Below are 21,051 nucleotides of genomic sequence, written 5' to 3'. Positions count from 1 at the left end.
GTCTATAAAGATTTTTTGGCTGAGTCAAAATACTTGGGGACATTGAATAAAATGTCCACATAAATTAATCTATGAGTGATTCAAAAATTATCAAAATACATAAAGCTCAATTTTTTTTATAAGCGTTTGAAATTCAAATATTCACTATGATTACGAGCGTCTAAATTTAAAAATTTATAAATTCACGCGTAAAAAAGCGATTTATTATCAAACGGTTTTAGATATAAAATGAATAAATAAAATATCCTAGGCTGACAATTAATCGTCTCCGTTCAGAATCGTTTATATTAGTATAATGTATAAACCATTCATTAACATACCTGCAGCGATACTACCATTAACTAAAGATTTGTTAATCGTTATGTATGATTCTTTTGGATTTTCTGAATGAATTATACTTTCAATACTACAAATTTGACATTGAAATTTAAAACTTGAAGTATACCCGTTTCTAATTTCTTATTTAAATATCATATCTAAAAATGAACAATCAGTACCACCACTATGACGACTTTTTTTTATTTGTTCAAAAATATAAGCTATATCCACTATTCGTCTGCCTACTAAATTCCTAAATATAAATGTACATTATTAGTAAGTTAGATGGGCAAGACAAAAAATAAATAACGTTATACATACTCGGAAACAATTGTGTCAGATGTAGTGTTTGAAATTACGCTACAATTATGAGCATCAATATTCTCTGCAGTTACAGTATCACTATACAGACATTAAAGTGTATGATCAATATTATCATTTATCAATTATAGTATTATAGTTACAATGTTTTTAGTATAGATTTATTGGTACCTCGAACTAAATAGCGTAAAACTGTCAAAAGAGTCAGCTACATTTCTTTCTCCTTGTATTGCATTTTATTTAAATATACATCAGTATCATGAAGGTTAGGAGTCGATGTACAATCGATATTAGGTGGTGTACCACCGAAACTACGTAGTTTAAATTGGAGTGTGAAAATTTAAAAATATATATTGCCAAACGAGATTAACCAAATAAAAATATTATTTAATTTGCATACTTACGTCACGGTCGTATTCAAATTGTGCGAATCATTAATCTCTATAAATTCTTCCGAAGAAGTTACTTGATTTTGCACACTCGTGGTGGGTTCCAAGCTAGTAAATATATTTAAAGTTAGTGTTTTTTTGATCCAAGCTTGATTTTGAGATTTTATTTAATAAGTAAAAAAAAATTTACAAATCATTGATTTTTTATCATGACAAAAATAACAAACTATTGAACGTAATTAGTATGAATTTGTACGACCATTTTCGGAATTTGTACGCAACTTGTTCAACGAGAAAAATGCATTTGACATTAAATACTAACTCTTTATTTATTTAATGTGTACAATGTACATCCATGGTTTAAGATAAAAACATTTTAATAAGTGTTCAAAAATGACTCAAATAAGCGAAACATCAATCGAAACGACAATCGTGCGAATTTCGAAGTTAGTCGTGCAAATTCATGCTAATTACGTGCTGAAATTCTGAATGGTGGCGTAATCAAACTGTAGAAATTTGATTGATTTCGTATTCGAGCGGTGCTGGCGCAACGTACGTGTAAAAAAAATGGTAGGTATTATTCAACTTACCCAACATTATCAATTTCGAGATTTTCTGGATTCAAATTTTGCGGTATTTCTTTTTATAATTATACACAAATTATTCATTGGTATCCAAGTTTGCATATTATGAATAGAAGATAGACAACTAATTAGTAAATAAATACTTACGTAACATGTCGATTTTTTCTAGCTATGCTTAATCGGGCCTCCATTTCCGATTTATGCTGTTTGTTTTTTTTTTTAACAGTTCGAGCTTTTTTGTAGGGAGACATAATAAAAAAACAATTTTCACAGCACAGTAGCAATAAAATAAAATAAACAATCAAAAAAAATAAAGCGTGACGTTCACTGTTTGATATGTAGATCACAATTCCCAAATGAAATTACTACATGGATTTATAAAAGCCGGCTTCAAACATCGGCTTGTGTGGCAAATAATTATTATTGTGGTACAAATTAATATTTATCGGAAATATTGCTATTTTTGTATTGACAATTTGGATATTTATAAACTATGCGCGCCTTCGATAGACCGGTCTTTCGATGAACGGTGCGGTACCGTGCGCGGTGTGGGGGTAACGGGTACAGTTTTGTACACAACCGCTATTATAGCCACCAGAGCAGGCAGCAGCACTATACGGTTATACAAATAAGAATTTTTTTTCAAAAACATGTCTCAGGAGAATCACTCTCATTTGGGCTACATTAATTATACAAATACCAACTTTCGTAAACACAAAGGTGAGAACATTATCTGTGTTCCTATGTTGGATCTTTTAGATACCATCAACATAGTAACTTTTAATAAATGTTGAATATTTGGTTATTTTATCATTTTCTACAGTCCAAAACAGCTGACTGAGTAAACGTATACTTACTATCCAACATAGGAACCCAGATAAAATTGTTATCCTTAAATGGTCGAAATTTGAATTTTATGCGATAAATACAGTTCAAATGAGAGCAATTCTACTAAAACATGTTTTTAGGTGGCGAAAATCGGTGTGTAGCGTCCTCATAAGCACAACATAGTATACATGTACTTTAGTTATGTTACTATTGTCTATTCGAGTAATTTATTTATTATGTATTAAATAGTTGATTTCATATAATACTCATAATTAAACCTACCTATATAAGTTGTTTCAAATAGTATATAGTCATATAATACTCATAATTAAACCTACCTATATAAGTTGTTTCAAATAGTATATAGTCATATAATCATACAATTTAATTTCCAGAATTTAATTAATTAAATACATACATTTTTATTTTCTTTATTAATATTGTATTATTTAAAATCTGTATCATCATTTGTATGCTACAACAAATTTGACTCTCCTAAAATCTGTAATGAATTGAGTGGGTACTACATAGTATACATGTAGATTAGTTATTATTAGATAATAAATGCAGTATCTGTGTATATTTTTTATTTATTAATTTGATTTTATGCTAATGATTGAACCCATCAAACGATGCTTAATAAATGTGGCTAATTATTTATCAAATAGTTTAATTGATCACTTAATACTCATAACTAAACCTACCTACATGAATAATATCAAATAGTATAGCCATATCATTATACAATTTAACTGCCAGAATTTAATTAAATACATGAAGATCTATTAGTTTATAATTATTGTATTATATAGTATCTGCAGCAGTCTTGTATCATAAATTACATTACCTCAAACAATCAACTGCTCTAAAAACTGTAATATATTAATACTACCTACATAGTAAACATGTAGGTTAATTGTATTACTATTGTCCAATTCAAGTAAAAAAAGAACCATCCCATATAGTCCAGCTCAAGTTAAATAATATAGGTGCGTTGCAAAAAAAATAAGTATTATTTATTTAACAGTTTACCTATTTCATATAATACTCATAATTAAACAAACCTATATAAGTTATTTCAAATAGTATATGACCATATATTTATACAATTTAATTGCTAGACTTTAATTAAATACATAGTTCTATTTTGCTATTGTATTAATTTTGTAATATTTAGAATCTGTTGCAGTTTATTTTGTATACTATACTAAATTTAAGATTACCAAATTTGACTCACCCAAAAACTGTAATATATTATGTACCCACTACATAGTATAGGTATTTCATATTTAATATTTAACAACATAATCGAGCCCAATAAATGTAGACAATAAAAGCAATAGCTGTGTATATCAATTTGTTATTTACCTTTTAATTATCTGTTTATTAATTTGATTTTATGCTCTTTACTATGTAGTAGGTACATAATATATTGCAGTTTTTAGGTGAGTCAAATTTGGTAATCAAAAATTTAAATTTAAATTGTATAATGATATTGCTATACTATTTGATATTACTTATGTAGGTAAGTATTGTATATTTAATCGTGAGCATAAAATTATATTAAATATATAATACCTTTACTACGTAGTAGGTACTTAATATATTACAGTTTTTAGGTGAGTCAAATTTGGTAAACAAAAATTTAGTGTGGCATACAAAATATACCTACCTGTAGTATAGTCATATCGACCAATCGATTAATAATAATATATTGTAATACACTCTTCGTTGAAGTATTCGAACGTTTCCGTCACATCCATCGTCGACTCTAGCTAGGATATTATTATATAATTTAACTAACCCAACCACCGTATCAACTCTTAACATTTAGACATTTATTTATTGAGTATACCTACATGTAACTACAGCACAGAATATATGAAATTTCATATATTCTGTGACTACAGTACCTTCTGAGGCTACATCGTGTATCAAATATATAAATACCGATATGAGTAGCTCACGGCGTCTACGAGACCGAGTAGGCAAAAGTCTGTAAAATTTAAAATCGAACTCTTCGACGCATACCTATATATAATATGGCTGTATATAGTAATAACGACGCCGTCCGCTCTCGCTGTCCGCAAACGAAGTACGGGCGCAGCCGGTCAATAAATTTAGCGGGGAACGCGAATAAGTCATCAACGGGGAGGTTCGACGTCTCCAATAGGAGTAAAACTCGAATTTTGAAAAAAAAAATGTAAAGTGTTCGTTAAATACGAATATTTTGATAAGGCGGAAGTGATAGCGATAGGTAAATAACAAAAAAAAAATTTGCGAAATTCCACGGCCGCCGCAAATTAACTTCACTTCCGACGGCCGGCTTCGAACCCACAACCTCGGATCATCCGCACCAACGCCTTAACTACCTACCTACCTACTGAGTTGAAAACTGGTGTCGAATCTATGACTCTTAAGCCGTTTCGCCGTCCCAGCGAATTACGAACGCGAATTCGACGTCCGCAGAGGGCGTCGTAAAGGGCGATCCCACCGCTTTGGGCAGCGGACGACCGGCTCCGTCACCCTCGGACGTCGAAACGGCGAGATTTTCGTAAAAAATCGAACCCTCCGACGCATGTGTTTATGCCCGTATATAGTAATACCCACTGGACGGCGGCGATATCGGCACGCGGCTCTCGGCGTCGTCCCGCAGCCCCGGGACTCGTCCCGGAGGAAGTACGGCCGCGCGCGGCATATAAATTTAGCGGGGAACGCGAATACGTCATCGACGGGGATGTCCGGGGTCCCAAAGGGGGGTTTAAGGCGACCCGCGGCGAAAATTTTCGAAAAATCGTCAAAAACGTGACGACGCCGCGACCACGGCGATGGATTTCTCCGCGGAGGCCCTCTCCACGAACGGGGTGCGGCTGCGCGCGGCCTATAAATTTAGCGGGGAACGCGAATAAGCCATCGACGGGGAGGGCAGACGCGTCGAAAAGGGCTAAAACTCGAATTGTCGAAAAAAACGGCAAAAAACGCGCGTGGCGGCGGCGGACGTTCCCCGCCGGGAAAAAAGTGCGACCGCGCGCGGACTCTAATTTTGACGGGGAACGCGAATAAGGTCGAACAGGGCCGCCCGGGGACCCCCGGGGGGGTAAAATTCGAAAATTTGAAAAAAATCGTGAAAAGTGATAAGGAGCGTTGATAACCGCCGCCGAGAGACCGCCCCACAGGACCGTGCAAATATTATCACAGTAACCGCGGTATCAGCGCGCCAGCTGTCGTCAGCTCGCACCCCTCTGTATTTATCTTAAACGCGCGATCGCCGTCGACCTCCATCGTTTTTTATTTCCGACCGAATGTCCGACGAAGAAGAATAAATGTATGTAAAATATATTTTTTTAGATGATTACCAATATTTATAATACTTGTTATTTAAATGTATTTTAATAAACACATTTTGTTGGCCATCTAGCCGTTTTTTGATGATCGAGATGCTTTTTATGTTTCTGACCAATTTTTGCTGGCAAATGTTGGCAACACTGCGACCGACGCACTTGCCACACATATGCATCGATTCTACTATATAATAAGTGTAACGACACGTATACGAAATAATTTTCCACACGGTATTGGATCCGTCTATACAGTTGTTTTCTGACGCCATTTTTATTTTTCAACTACGAGGCGTACTCGTCACCTATGTTCGAAATTTTTTTCACGCCAATTGCATTGAGAAAATCAGTCTAAGGATCGCCATTTTATCGTCACGTAAGTATAACGAACGATCCGACACATCGGTAACGGCGCAATGCGATCGTACTACGTTTCTTTTTTCGTGAACATCGAAATATGTTCGTAGTGGTCAAACAAAATACGGCCGCCGAGCCTACCGAGAAGCTCGAGGTACCGCGGCCCGATACCGTATGCGTGACACCATACGACTTATTCCCCAAACGCGATTGAAACTAGCCGAATCGACGTCTGCGCGTCATAAATCATCCGAAATTTTACATCGGCACTGCGTATTCGACGCAAAACATGTTTTTTATCCATCGGATCCACCGCGTACGCTTATTTCATCCAAACAACGTTATGTAGGGTTAGGTACGCAAAAAGTATAACGACGGGAATTGTTCGTTCCGAAACGCAAGCATTCCATCCGAAAGCCGTATGTTGGCAAAAACGTATTACTTGCTATTATAATAAAATGCTTAAGATATTTCGTACCGAATGATTTTCGAAACTCACGTCATAACACGAATTCGGTGACAACGGTTTATGTAGGTACTTGCGACGCGATATCAAAGATATGCCCGTTGTCCGAGTAAATGTTTGTAGCACGCCGGCAGACGAGTTATTTGAATATTATTTATAACATAGTTGTATTTGCATGTTTTCAATAATTTTCTCTCGGTTCTAGGTCTGTGCAAAATATTTGCGCCTTGTCAATTGTTGTCGGATCACTTTCCAACGCTACGATAACAATTGTGTGAAAAGTGTTGAAGTACCGACGGCAGACATAAATTTCGTTTTGCATTCAGCGTTCCACTTCATAGACTGTTGTGCAAGGTAAGCGGCCTAGTGTTCTAAGACAATTAACGCCTCGAAAACAACTTTATCTATTATTGATTTACAACACTGCTTCCCTCGGTTCTTGTAAAATCTGCATTTTATACTATGCTGTGTCTCATATTATTCTAATATACCTGAATTGTTATGTTTAAAAGTTTTGGTTTTAATTTAAAACAAGGTTTAAGCACATACCTAATAAAAAACCATGTACTAGAATAAAACCATCATAATTATAGTTTTTAATTGCAATATCTTTACAATACAAACTCTATTTTAATTTATAAAATTAATAAATGTATACATTTTTTTTCGTGTAGGAAGAGTTGAGTTGGCTTTGCTTCACTTGGCCCTTGTGTACCTTGGTTGAATGTTTATTTCTTCCTAAATCATTGATAACGAATTAATTTGTGGAAGTAATTATAGTCACTAGTTCCATATACCCACAGTTAGAACAATGAAACCACTTATGAATTTATAGTAACATTCTCCTACAGTGTGTCATCAGTGGGTGGCTTCTTTCCCCAAATTATGTAGATCATGTTATTTGTTTCCCTCTTATCACACATAATATGTTAATTATTGTTAAGAATTTAATGGTGCAGTCCATTCTTACAAAAATTTGTATTTAGGTCTAAAAAAAATATAGTCTTTCCAAATTGGTATACATGTACCATGGACCAAATCATTAATTCTTAAGGTTTAATGAATTAAACTACAATTTTAATATCTACCTAAAATTAAGTGATTATATATTATTTATATACTGAATTGCTTAGGTTATTTAATATTTTTTAAGTAATAAAAGAACTATTCTAGTATTACTGTTTAAGTCTTCCTTACTACTTTAGCTGATAACCATTTACAATAATTTTTAAAATGATTCCTATATAATACCATAAAATTTTTTTTTAAAACAAATTTCACTGTTTTCATCCTCATAATACTCATTATTTTTAAGATTAAAACTTAATTTCTTATTTTCTTTTAGTGTAACTTTACTTTTTGGATATATTGATGACGTAATAGACCTTAACTTATAAGAAAACATACGATCAGCCGGACACTGTGTTGTGACTGTTGAAAGCGTAGTATTATATGCTGTAATGAACCTTACTACTTTTTCCTTAATAGACAATTTACTTAATTCTCTATCTAAGATATACTTGTTAACAGTTTGAACCGCTCTTTCAGTCAAGCCGTTGGACTGACTATGAAATGGAGGTGTTTATGTTATTTTAATATTACTTTGATTTCCATAGCTGTTAAATAACCATGAACCAAAAGGAGGACCATTGTCTGATACTTTTTTTTTTCAGGTAACCCAAAAAATACAAACAGCTCCTGTAATACCCTGCTTAACGATTCAAAATTTGTTTTTTTTTTAATAGTTTTACTACTATATATTTGCTATAAGCATCAATCACAACCAAAAACGTACTGCCTTCCAAATGAAATAAATCAACATGTACTCTTTGCCATGGTTTAACTACCATAGGCCACTTTGATTTAACTTTCTCTTTACTTACATTAGAAGTCTGATCACATATTTCACATTCATTACTAAATTTTTCTATATTTGTATTCATATATTTCCACCATAAAACACTACTTGCTGCCATTTTCATTCTTACTATACCTTCATGATCTTTATGCAGTATGTTCAAAATTTTCGTTTTTAATACCTCGGGAACTACAATCCTATCACCAAAAAATAAGCAATATTCCTGTGTACTTAAATTATCTTTTAACTTATAATAATAATCAATCTCACTTTATACTTTTGTAGGCCATTCTTGTATAATATAATAATATAATACATAGTTATAAACTTTAAATAACATTTTATGTTTTTTCAATGCCTCTACTACATCTTAAACTAAATTCATTTGTTATACATAAATTACTAATAATATCATCTTCTATATCAGTACCTGTATTTAATAATCATCTACTTAACGCATCAGCATGAACCATTTGTTTACTTGGTCTAAACTGAAATTCATTCTCATACATAGATGACAACACAGCCCATCTCTGTTATCTTGACGCTGCAACCACTGCTGTACCTTTCTGTGGACTAAATATTTCTCTTAACGCTTGAGCATCTGAACATAATGTGAATTTGTAACCATATATATATATATATATATTTATGGAATTTTTTTAATGCAAATACTATTTCCAGCGCTTATCTGTGTAACTGAGAATATTTTTGTTCTGCTGGAGATAATGAACTTGATGCCAATAACACTGGTCATTCTACCCCATCAACTACTTGAGATTTATCCATTTATCCATCAATTTTCAATCATTTCAACTGAATGAAAAATGTTTATTGATATTTATAAATAAGAAAAACTAAAAAAATTGAAAATATCTATTAATGCTTAAAACAAGTCGAAAAATTATTTAAAAAGATATTTTAGTGCCTACATTAAGAAAAATGCATGTTTATAGGTTTAATCGTTTAATACATAACACTCATACAAAAGATATATACAAAAATTGAAAATGTACATTTTTATGAAATATTATCTAAGTATTAAACATTTTTCACAGAGAATTTGATGCTTCGAAACATTTATTTACAACACTGAACAATTTCGCAGATTGCAATTTATTGCCTGGATTGGATTGTAAGTAATTTGTATTAATATATTTATATCATGCATTATACAACTTTAAGCTGATTTTTCTTTTTTAGGACTGCTGTTGCTTTATTGAAAGTTTATTTTCCATCAACACTCTTTAATTTATTCAAATTTTCAAGACCTAAGGTATACTGATTATAATTGGTTTTATGTTTATAAAATAATAATTTGTTTGAGGAATATTTTATTTTAGTCAATGTAAATACTCTTCTAGTTTATATTCATAATTTGTAAAATTAAAAACGGACATATGAATAAGGCTATCTGACGCAATACCATTTCGGAACAATCATTTAGATTTTAGACAATAGGAAATTTGGCTGATAAAAATAATGTATAAACAGTTTAAAATAATATGGGCTCCAGAACAATAAAAAGTTTTAATTTAATTTTATGTACCTACTACCTAATAAAATAATATAAATATAATAGTTAATACAAAATTAAAAAATATATTCTGGATATTTCTGAGAATTAATAAATTGAGAACATTATTTCAAAATATTATATTTAGCTATTTCAAATGAAAAAAATACATTAGTCGATATTTCCTACCTCCAAATCACATTGATACTATCAAAGTAAACAGTTCATATGATAAAATATTTTGAAAATTGACATGCAAAGATTTCGTTAAAATTTAAAGTATATACAGTTATAAGTTTTTGTGTTATACCAAAAAAACTGAATCCCTTTTGTCAAAAACTGGTTTTGCCTAAAAATCTATTTTTCTTAATAAACTTTGCCTGATAAAATCTTGTTGAGTTAATATAAATTAAATTAGCTAGAGCATTGAACACGTAAACGTAATATAAGAACATTATGTTACATGAATCTATTATAAAATGTTACAACCAACATTGGAACTAGTTGTATTTTAATGTTATGTCACTTGAAAATTATGCAATTTTGTTATAAGTTAGAAAAGTAAGGTGTAACCAAGTTACTTAACTTTAAAATGTCTAACTGATTTCGATTAAATGGCGTCTAATAATTATATTTTATGATTTTAGTTTGTCGACAAGTATGAATTCAGACACCTCCATGTATTTGAATGATAGTGTGATCAATGATTATTTTAAGTTAATTGAAAATCAAAATCCGAGCGTTTATTGCTTTGATACCTATTTTTATGAGCGATTTGGGAAATCTAAATACAAATCAGTAGAGCGTTGGACAAAAAATATCAATATTTTTTCTAAAAGAAAAGTATTTTTTCCTATCAATATTATAAGGAAAAACTTTAAACACTGGTTACTAATAATGGCCGATTTGGAGAAAAAACAGGTCATATATTATGATAGTCTTGTAAATCATTACGAACCCGAAATTCATATAAATATATTAGAATACTTACAGCAGGAGCATGAAAGAAAGTTGGGTAATCCTCTACCTTTACAAGAATGGGAAATTGTAAAAGGTTGTAACCCCGTTCAGTCTAACGGAAGGGACTGCGGGGTTTTCGTGTGCGTAATTGCGGAGTATCTCGCTAGAGATGCTTCGTTTAATTTTAATCAAAGCAATATGGCATCTTTTAGAGCATTAATGTTTTATGAACTGTTAAACCAACAACTCGTTACAGTAGATGTTGACGAAGATTTAATTGAAGGAGAAATTTATCGTATAGTTGCTAATTCTTGAATTAACTATTAATTTAATTTTTAGTTATCACCAATTATTTGTAAATAATAAAATATTAGTCTTAAGTTTTTAGATTTAATCATATCAATGTAAAAAGTTGTAGATATAACAGACATAAGCTATTGACTGATTGTATTTATGTATATTTGTTAATTAGTTTCTTTAAATGTTAAGTTAATATTATAAGTACTGATTTGTTTTATATTGTTTCATGTTTATTGTGTACTTTTTTTTTGTGGAAAATATGACTGGACGGCGATCGGGAAAAAGGGTATAAGTCAAATTTAACAACTTTTCAGGAGACGAAAAAAACTGATTAGTTTTAGTTTTTTTGTAAGTATGGTAATGGACGTATTTTTAATTAATTAAACTATTTTTATTATAATTTAAAATTATATAGTTTTAATGAAAAAGTTAATTTTATAAATTATAGATGACTTATTCCCTATTGCACTGAATATATTGAAATATAGTGACTTATGCCCTTTTTCACTACTGACTTATACCCTTTTTCACCATTATGATGTATATATTTTTTGAAAATATTCATTGTGAAAAAGGGTTTAAGTATTAAACAATATAAAAAAATATATTTTATATTATTATTATTATTAATTAATTATAATACATTTTTTTAATTTGTATTGTTTTGTACACGTAGTTAAACAATAAAAATAATAAATACACAATATTCTTAATTATCGTAATTTCCTTTTATTTTACAAATTTTTAATCATACAGCTATAGGTATAATATAATTTTATTATTGACATAATAATATAAAAAATAATATAAGCCTTTTGTATTTTATATTAGGTAATTATAACCACATCATATAATTATGTATTAAAAAAAATAAAACATTTCTATATTATTGAGATCCTTACTTTAGGAACATTATTAAGTATGATAAAGGTTTATTAAAAATTAAAATTAAAATTGAAAAAAATAACAAAACAAAAAATAAAACTAATATTTTTAAATAACAGAGTTCTTTGTTTTAAGAACATGCATTTATTAAAATGATAAAAAAAAAACAACAAGATTTATTAAAAGTTGCAATTAATATTGAATAATATAAAAGAGAATAAAATAAGACTAAATTTTAAAAATATGATGAAAACTTACTCTCCTTCATCAGACACAAATGAATCACTTACATCATTTTTTGTTTTTAAGTTTTTATAAAATGTGTGATATAACTCTGGAATGAACTGTAGTAATGACATTAAATCTTTTATCTTCTCTTCAGTTATTGGCAATTCTTCATTATATGCTTTGGGTATTGGTGTATCGCATAAAGCATTCCTTTTGGTTAAGTCCATTTTTTGAAATATTTCATCATCATTCAAAGATAATTTGTATGACACAATATTTTTGTCAGATTTATTATATCGTAGCCATTGTACATTTCTAATAGAAAATACTTGTCCTGCCTCATTTTTTTTTTAAATTTATATTTAGTTTTGAACAAGCTATTAAAATCTTGAAAATTACTTTGTTGAATTTCAATGACATTAAATTTTTCTTTGCCAGCATAACGGATTAATTGGGCCCAATCATAAGGATGATTAATTTGAATACCATACTTTTTTTTTGCTTTTTCGATTCGGCCATGGTCTGAGTCACACTCCATTCGAGTATGTCCGGAGATCATAAATTTATGATCAATAATTTGAATTGTATCTTGTTTTTCTAAAAAAGCCAAACACATGGCCATGAAAATAGAATTTTTATTTTGACCACCACAATTATCACTGTACATGACAACATGGGTTATATTTTTTGGCAAGTTTGCTAAATAATGAAACACACATGACCCAATATCATTAGCACCACGTTTCGCGATGGTCTCATTCCATATATAACATGATGCATTTGAAGTTTGTATATTATGAACTGTAAGATTGAAGGTCCACAGTTGTCGCTTGTAAAAAGCAACAGATGATTCCAAACTTGGAGTGGGCAGACATTGTTGTAGGTCAAAAGCTATTACACATTTATTGACATCTTTTGTTTTTGAATCTTTTCTTTTGGCCTCATACGTTTCTTCTGCTTCATCATGATGCTTATTCTTTTTTATAATTAAAGCAGCCTTTTCTTCACTTGAGGAAATATTATTGGAAATCTGTATTTTAAAACGATCACAGAGTGCACATGTGTCTTTTTTGGGTTGTTTTATTTTTAAACCAGCTTGTTTAAAATATCGCCTATAAACAGGGATACTAACAGGATTATCAACAATTTCTACATAATCATCATAAACTAATTTCAAAGTGAAATAAGCTGGTAAATATTTTTTTGTAGTCTCTTTACGACAATAGTGACTTTCATAAGATGGGAGCATTTTTATATGATCTTGAACTAAGTCAATTCTCCTTTTACTCAATTTATTTCTGGGTGCTTTTTTACCTCTTTTATCGGGTGTCTGTTTTTGGACAGGTGACAGAACTTTTTGTGTGCAGATTATTTGTATAAATTTTGGTTTTTCTCCAAATATACTTAAAAAACATAATTTGCAGACAACAATCAATTCATTATTTTTAGGAATAAAATATTTGTAAGTAACATGTCGATTTTTTTGCTTCTCAATGTTGTCAGTTCTTTTTCTATTAGCAATTTTATTGGTAGGAACTATGAGATTTGCCATGTAAGACACTCGTCTATCATGTGACTTCAAGGACCAATACCCATCAAATAAAGTTTGTTGTAAATTGATATCAATTTTATCTTTACATTTAGACCTACAATCCATTAATGGTTTTAACATCCTGGCTGGAACTATCTTGCCTTGTTGTGTCATATATTCTTTACCACTATTCCTTTTTGTTTTTATATTTTCTCTAAATTGTCTAGTGATTCCTTTTTTACTAATCCGCTTTTTTTTATGAACATCCATAACAGTAACTAAGATTTAAAAAAAAAATATATTTACTTAACAACCTTTAAGATTTTCATACTATATTTTTAACATTAATACCTGATTCATGTTCAGGCGTTCCTAGTATAAGACTAATATCATTATAATTGTCTTGCTGCATTAATACATTATTAAAATCATTATTACTATTACTATAAACATCCATAACAGCAACTAGGATTTAAAAATATATATATTATTAAAACTTAGTTAACAATATTAATTAAGATTTCCATACTATATTTTTAACATTAATACCTGATTGAATTTGTTCAGGTATTCCTAATATTTCACTAATATCATCCCTATAGATTGGTTCTTGTATCACAATTTCATAGTTCTCTCCATTTAGCATTACTATATTATTATTTTCATTATTTTGACTATTATCAGGATTAGAATCACATTGATTTACCCATTCCTAGCCACAACAATATAACATCAAAGGATTATTATATTAGATATTATAAAAAGTTAACATTTTCAAATTAAAGAAGTTACAATAAGTTTCTATTGACCTGTACATAATTTGTTTTTGAAGTGTCAACCTCATAACAATGGTTTTCATTTTTATTGAACTCAGTTTGTATCCCGGTTTGTATGTTGTATTGACTTTCATTTTTCTGGTCCTAAATAAAACAATAATATTTTTAGAAAATTGAATCGACAAAATTACTTTTATTTTTAAATAAACTATTATTTTTCAATTATCTACCTACAAGAAATTAATTATAATTCTCACCTTCACATATTCTTTAGAAGTAGCATTAAACTCATGAATTAAATTGCGACGCATTGGTATAGTGGTATTTAAAGGATCTTTTCTATTAATATCTAAAATATAAATAATAATTAATCATAACTTTACTAAATTGTGTCTACAAATAAAATATTATAATATTATGATATTAGTATACCTATAAAGTATTTAGTTTACTTTTGAATAGATTATTTTAAATAATATTATTGTTTAAACTAATATAAAATATATCATTAAATTCAAAACAATTTAGGTACTTACTTCGTGCCAAATTTAAAAGTTGTGCCGTTCTTTTGGAAGTCATCTTGCAACGAAGTATTATAACAATAAAACATTTAAATAACTTTATTATAAACAAAAAATGACGTCTATACAAAAAACAAAATACGCGTCATATAAAAATAATATTACCTAGTATAAAATTGACTTATACCCTTTTTCACAAACTTTTTTTTAACACTTTTTGACTTATGCCTTATCACACATGCAATTTACACAATATTTAAAACAGATGGACTGTTTTCAGTGCCACCATTAGATCCGTCGTGAAATTTCCTACAAAATTGATGCATAATGTCAAAATGACAAAAAAAATGACTTATACCCTTTTTCCCGATCGCCGTCCATGTTATATAAGGAGATAATAGTATTTTTGAAAACATAAGCATGTCGGATGTCAAATCCTTGTTTGTGTGTTTAAAATGTAATTTTTCAAATATTGATTAAATTACATAAGTGTAAATTTCATTGACATATTATCATTTAACAGTTAATAGCACACATTTTTCTTATAATTTTTATAACATCAATATGACAATATTATACCTGAACAAAGCAAATCAAAATTCTTATATTAATAAAATATTATTTAGTATATTGAATGTATAGTCAAGCAGGAGCTAATAACAATACATTTCATAAATAAATAATTGTGAAAAAAACATTTTATACTTCATAATATAGTTTTATTTGGAATTTAATTATTGTTAACTGATTTTTGTTTTTGTATTACTATTTGAGGTACTTATTTTGATATATTATTTATTTCAGGGATTGTAACCTTTATGTTTTTTTCGGTTTCGTTTCGGTTTTTCAAAAAAATATATTTAAGGTTCGGTTTTAATTATAAATTTCAAAAATATGAAATTGAGGTTGCGGTTACGGTTGTGGTTTATACCGGTTTTAACCTGTTACAAAATAAAAAATACTTAAAAATTTTAAGCGATTATAGAACTGTACTAATTACGGTAGTTTTCAACCAAGTCTAGGGATAGACAGCTCTTTTAACAATCAAAACCGTATGGTAACATATATTCCAACTTAAAATTTCAACTAACAAACTTATGCTTTAGTATTTACATTTCAACTTAATTAACAATTATTGTTGTAAACTGCATTAATGTGTTAACTGTTGACGACAGAGACAATTAAAATATCACCAAAACTCAATACAAAAACCTTTCAGATGATTGATGTTGATTGTTGAGGGTAAAGATTCTAAATTGGAAGGTAGGCGTAGCACTCATTTTGGTTTAATATTAATACTTATTAGTATTATAATTCTCAAATAACAGTGCCAAGGTCTAAGAGTCTATTATGATTTAGGTTGAGACTTAAAAACTAATAAATATAATACATATTTTATAAACTTTCTTTTACAAGATTTTATATTTTAACAATATAATAAAAGTAATTTTATATCCATAATAAACATATTATTATTATGTAACCATACTATTTTTTTTTGCGTTTTGAAGATGGGTTAGTAGTTCCAGATGTTTCATCTTTTTCAGTGCTAAAATGTACAAAAAAAAAAACATAGTACAATATATAGTTGCATTGATTATAAATAAATATTTATTATCAATGATAATTAAAATAAAATATATATTTGACATTTTTTTATCTAGATAATTTGGTTAAGATGATGAGTTTATTTATCAAAGATGGCACATCAAATGAACATTTTTAAATTTATCTAGATAAGATAAGAGATAATTAACTATTTATCTAGATAATTCATCTAGATAAATTTATCTTATTATGCTCAACACTGGTTTCGAGTGTGGGTCGTCTAAATCATGAAAAACTCTTTTTGTCATGGTCTAAATGTGTGCGTAGTAAGTGATTATTAGTATTTATTAAAGATAGTCCGTGTGATAGTGATGTAAAAAATATTTGTTTGTTGACCGGATTAAACGATAATAATAATAATATTATAATATAATATGTGATCTGATTTATTGTATTATTTTGCGCCCGATATGTGACAGATAGGCAACCAGGTTAATGCAATATTACTCTTTGTGCACCTGGAGTAAATCTAGAAACCTAGAAAAAATCTAAAAATATATACACAGTTCTTTTTATAGATATTTTAAGTAAAAATTTGGGCAATATTCGATATTTAATTTAAACAATTTGTTGAAGTACCTTCACTGTATGGTTTCTTCCCTCAAGACACTCAAACTATTATACTTAATTTAATTTAAAAAAACATGCATTATGCTTATTGTACTTTTTTTAGTATAAATTGTATGAGAACTAGATTAAACAAAAAAAATTAAACAAAGTGTAACAACTATTTTAAGTTTTGTTGTAATTTAAAAATATTATTTGTTGGTAGTTGAAACTTTTAAAGTACCTATAAAATTATATTAATTTATAAATACAATAATTATACAATGACGTCTTTTCGATTTCTAGAACAGTTAACGCGTTTTGTAAATTAATATTAGATACCTACTCGCTTAAAAAATCAAATTTATTAGAGTTATCTATTCATCTGAATAAAAATGAAAACACGTCAATAGATATTGAATAAGACACCATCTGATATATTATCAAGTATAAAATATGCCCAAATTATCTAATATAATGGTTAGATTAGTCATAAAAATGTTATTGAGTTCATATTAAATTTACTAATTAAAAATATTATACAGTATAAAAAATTTTACGTAAATTTACCGAAAAATATTTTACGGTAAGATCCCCATCTCTAGTTCTGATAGGATAATTTCATAGTTTTCCATAGTTTTATAAATCTCTATAATATAACACTATAGAACTATAACACTATAACAACGAGTGTGCTATTACTGCAGTATTACTTGTAATATACTACAACTAATACAATCAGAATGCCCACATTCCCAGATTATCGAAGTATTACACTGCAATTAAAATTTGAAACGATCACAAAATAAATTATTATTAATTAATTATTAATAATAAGTATAATAATAATATAACCTAGTGTAATTATTATGTATCTTTTATCTTCATTTAGATAACTATTCTAGCAATTATCTTTTATCTTTATCTAGATTTTTAAAAATCTACCTACATATCGATTTGATGAATGAAGTAAAATCTATGACTCTTTAACCGTTTTTCCGTCCCTTCGATTTCCGAAAGAGCTCTCGACGTTCGAAAGGGCAATCCAACCGCGTCGGATAGCGGACGACGTGCTCAGCCGCCCTTGGACGTCGAATATGTGAAATTCGCTGAAAAAATCGAACCCTCCGACGCATATAATCAAGCCTGTATAGGTATTATGTATTATGTAGCATATACAGTAAAACCTCTAAATATCGGACACTAGGGTCACTAGGTCACTAGCTCATTTTGTCCACTATTTGGAGGTGTCCGCTATTTAGAGGTTTTGTTAGGTGAAGTTTCACCGTATTTCGGAAGTTAAAATTTACACAGAAGTGTATGTAAACATAATTTATTTATATATTATAGTTATGATAAATTTACTAATGTTTTTACGTATAAATAATTTACATTGATTACCTACCTGTGTATATTTAATGGCACTGCTAGTTGAAATATACACAAAAATGTATACAAACATCATTTACATAATATGTAGTTGTAACAAATTTACTAACATTTTACACACAAAATTAATTTATTTTGATAACTCCTGTATAATTACATAACACTTTCAGTCGATATTTACACAGAAATGAGCGTGAATAGTATGTACTTCAATACTTGTGATAAATTTACCTACTTTTATATGAAAAATTAATTAACTTACATATCATGGGAAAATTTACATGGTGACGTTAGTTGAAATTTAACAACATTTTTTACAGTGTCCTTATTTAAAAGTGTTCGTAAAATCGAATATAACAGTGTTATTTCTACAATACTATACAGACCTGTAGATTTAAATATTTCAAAACCCATGCCAGAGTTCGCGGAAATATATTATTATTATTTTATAATTATTATAATATGCAATATGATAAATTTGGTAGCCTCAAAAGAAAGACGCATTAATTATAATAATGACAAAAATAAGCAAAAAAAAATTCTATTATATTGGCAAGGGGCCAACAACCACCAGTAGCTGTCGCCGTCAGGTCATATTATAAAACTCGTCCCTAATCGTGCTCAATGGCCACATTTTAAAATTATATAATTGTATGTTTACGTTTTGAAATCTACTGGGAAATTTTTACTTTTGGCCCCCCAAAGTACCAACTAGATTCACTTTCCTATCAGAAAAGTTACTGTTGAAGAAAATCCAAGCACTTTTACTGTCCTAAAAGGTGATGACAGACACAAAAATAAAAAAATAAATTAAAAAATTAATAAAAGGTGGATAAGTGGATGTCGCTCTGCTGTTCAGTAGGTTACAAGGGGGTCACTGTAATGGATGGTGTTAAATTTGAATTCAATGATATAATATCATTGTATAAGAAAAACGATTCTGAGCGAAAACGGTCAGTCAGCCTATGATTTTACCAAGAATATTTTATGATATTATTGTGAATAAAGTAATTTATATATAACCTATTTACGTGGAGCCTTGTTTTAAATTTTCAATCCTTAGCCATAAAAGTTAAAAATTTATAAATTTATAGGATTTATAAATTTATAAATTTTTAACCACAAAATAATTAATGAATTATAAATTTGATAAATGTTGTCAAAATTTGAACTTTAAATGCTTATAAAAAAAATTGTGCCTATGTATTTTTAATATTTTTCAACTGCTATTAGAACGATATATCAGGAGCCTTATATTAAATTTTCACGCTTTTTTACCCAACAAATAAAAATTTATTGATATTTACCTAACCTCACAAAAACAAGGTATCGAACGTACTCTGCGAGATTCACATTATAGAAATTTATATTTATTCTTAAAATTACTATACACCAAAATACCAAATATAATTAATAAGAACGTTACGAGATCCGTTAACCACAGCTAGTAGCCAATAGATATTGTAACTTTGCGTATTATATTTTGTATGCAGATTGTGTTTTATTTTAACAATTCGTTAAGAGATCTGTTTAAATATAATAATTATCATATTAAAAGTCTCACATACACAAGGTAGCTAATGTACTCCGTGAGATCGACATTATATTAATTGATTTATTTTTAAATCAATGTACACCAAAATACCAAAATATAAATAAGAACGTTACGAGATCCGTAGGAGTATAAATGTACAGTACACTTTACGTATTACATTCAATTTAATAAGAAGGTTGTGTTAGAATTTGTTACGAGATGGATTAAAATATAATTATTATATAACAAAATTTAACTAGTACGTATTACTCTAGATCCACAGCCGTGGACCCCAGCAGTACCCTAAGTAGACATCTCCCCCCCCATCTAAAAAATCTTGTATGGCAGATGTCATAGATAAATTAGGTGATCGACGCCAATTTTGCGTAATAATTTTTATTGGTTAATAAAAAATATTAAACATTTGCATGGTTCCAGTTGTGCGTTCTCGAGTCTACTACGAAGCCGTTATAAATTATAAAATATAAATTATGTTTTAGTTTAAACGATACTGTAATAATAATATGGTTTTGAATCGATTATATTAAATCCGGATTAATTAATGCGACGTTGCCGATACCTAGATCTCGGAGATGGCGTAAATATCCATGCATAGTCTGTGCAATATTTATTCGTTTTTATGTACGTATCGATAGTGGTGCGCTGTTATGAACGCACTTAGGTGTTCAGTCACAAATAAATATAGTCACAAAACAAATTGAAAAGAACTAGATTAACTTTATTGGGTGTCATTAATAACGGCAGATGCTTCTAAAATAATATAATTAATATAAAATG

General features: G+C 29.1%; 1 protein-coding gene across 1 annotated transcript; it reads left to right on the top strand.

The window, feature by feature from the left end:
• The first annotated feature begins 6,014 nt into the window (after positions 1-6,014).
• LOC132947690 (sentrin-specific protease 2-like) lies at positions 6,015-20,801 on the top strand. The gene is made up of 6 exons (XM_061017951.1): positions 6,015-6,154; positions 6,807-6,955; positions 9,518-9,594; positions 9,663-9,735; positions 10,623-11,235; positions 20,754-20,801. The coding sequence occupies exons 5-6, from the start codon at positions 10,636-10,638 to the stop codon at positions 20,799-20,801; spliced, it is 648 nt and encodes a 215-aa protein (XP_060873934.1). The 5' UTR covers positions 6,015-6,154; positions 6,807-6,955; positions 9,518-9,594; positions 9,663-9,735; positions 10,623-10,635.
• The last annotated feature ends 250 nt before the right edge of the window (positions 20,802-21,051 follow it).

Source organism: Metopolophium dirhodum, chromosome 6, assembly GCF_019925205.1.
Source record: "Metopolophium dirhodum isolate CAU chromosome 6, ASM1992520v1, whole genome shotgun sequence".
NCBI classification, from domain to species: Eukaryota; Metazoa; Arthropoda; class Insecta; order Hemiptera; family Aphididae; genus Metopolophium; species Metopolophium dirhodum.
The sequence above is the reverse complement of the archived record's forward strand: the minus strand, read 5'-3'. Positions and strand labels throughout refer to the sequence as shown.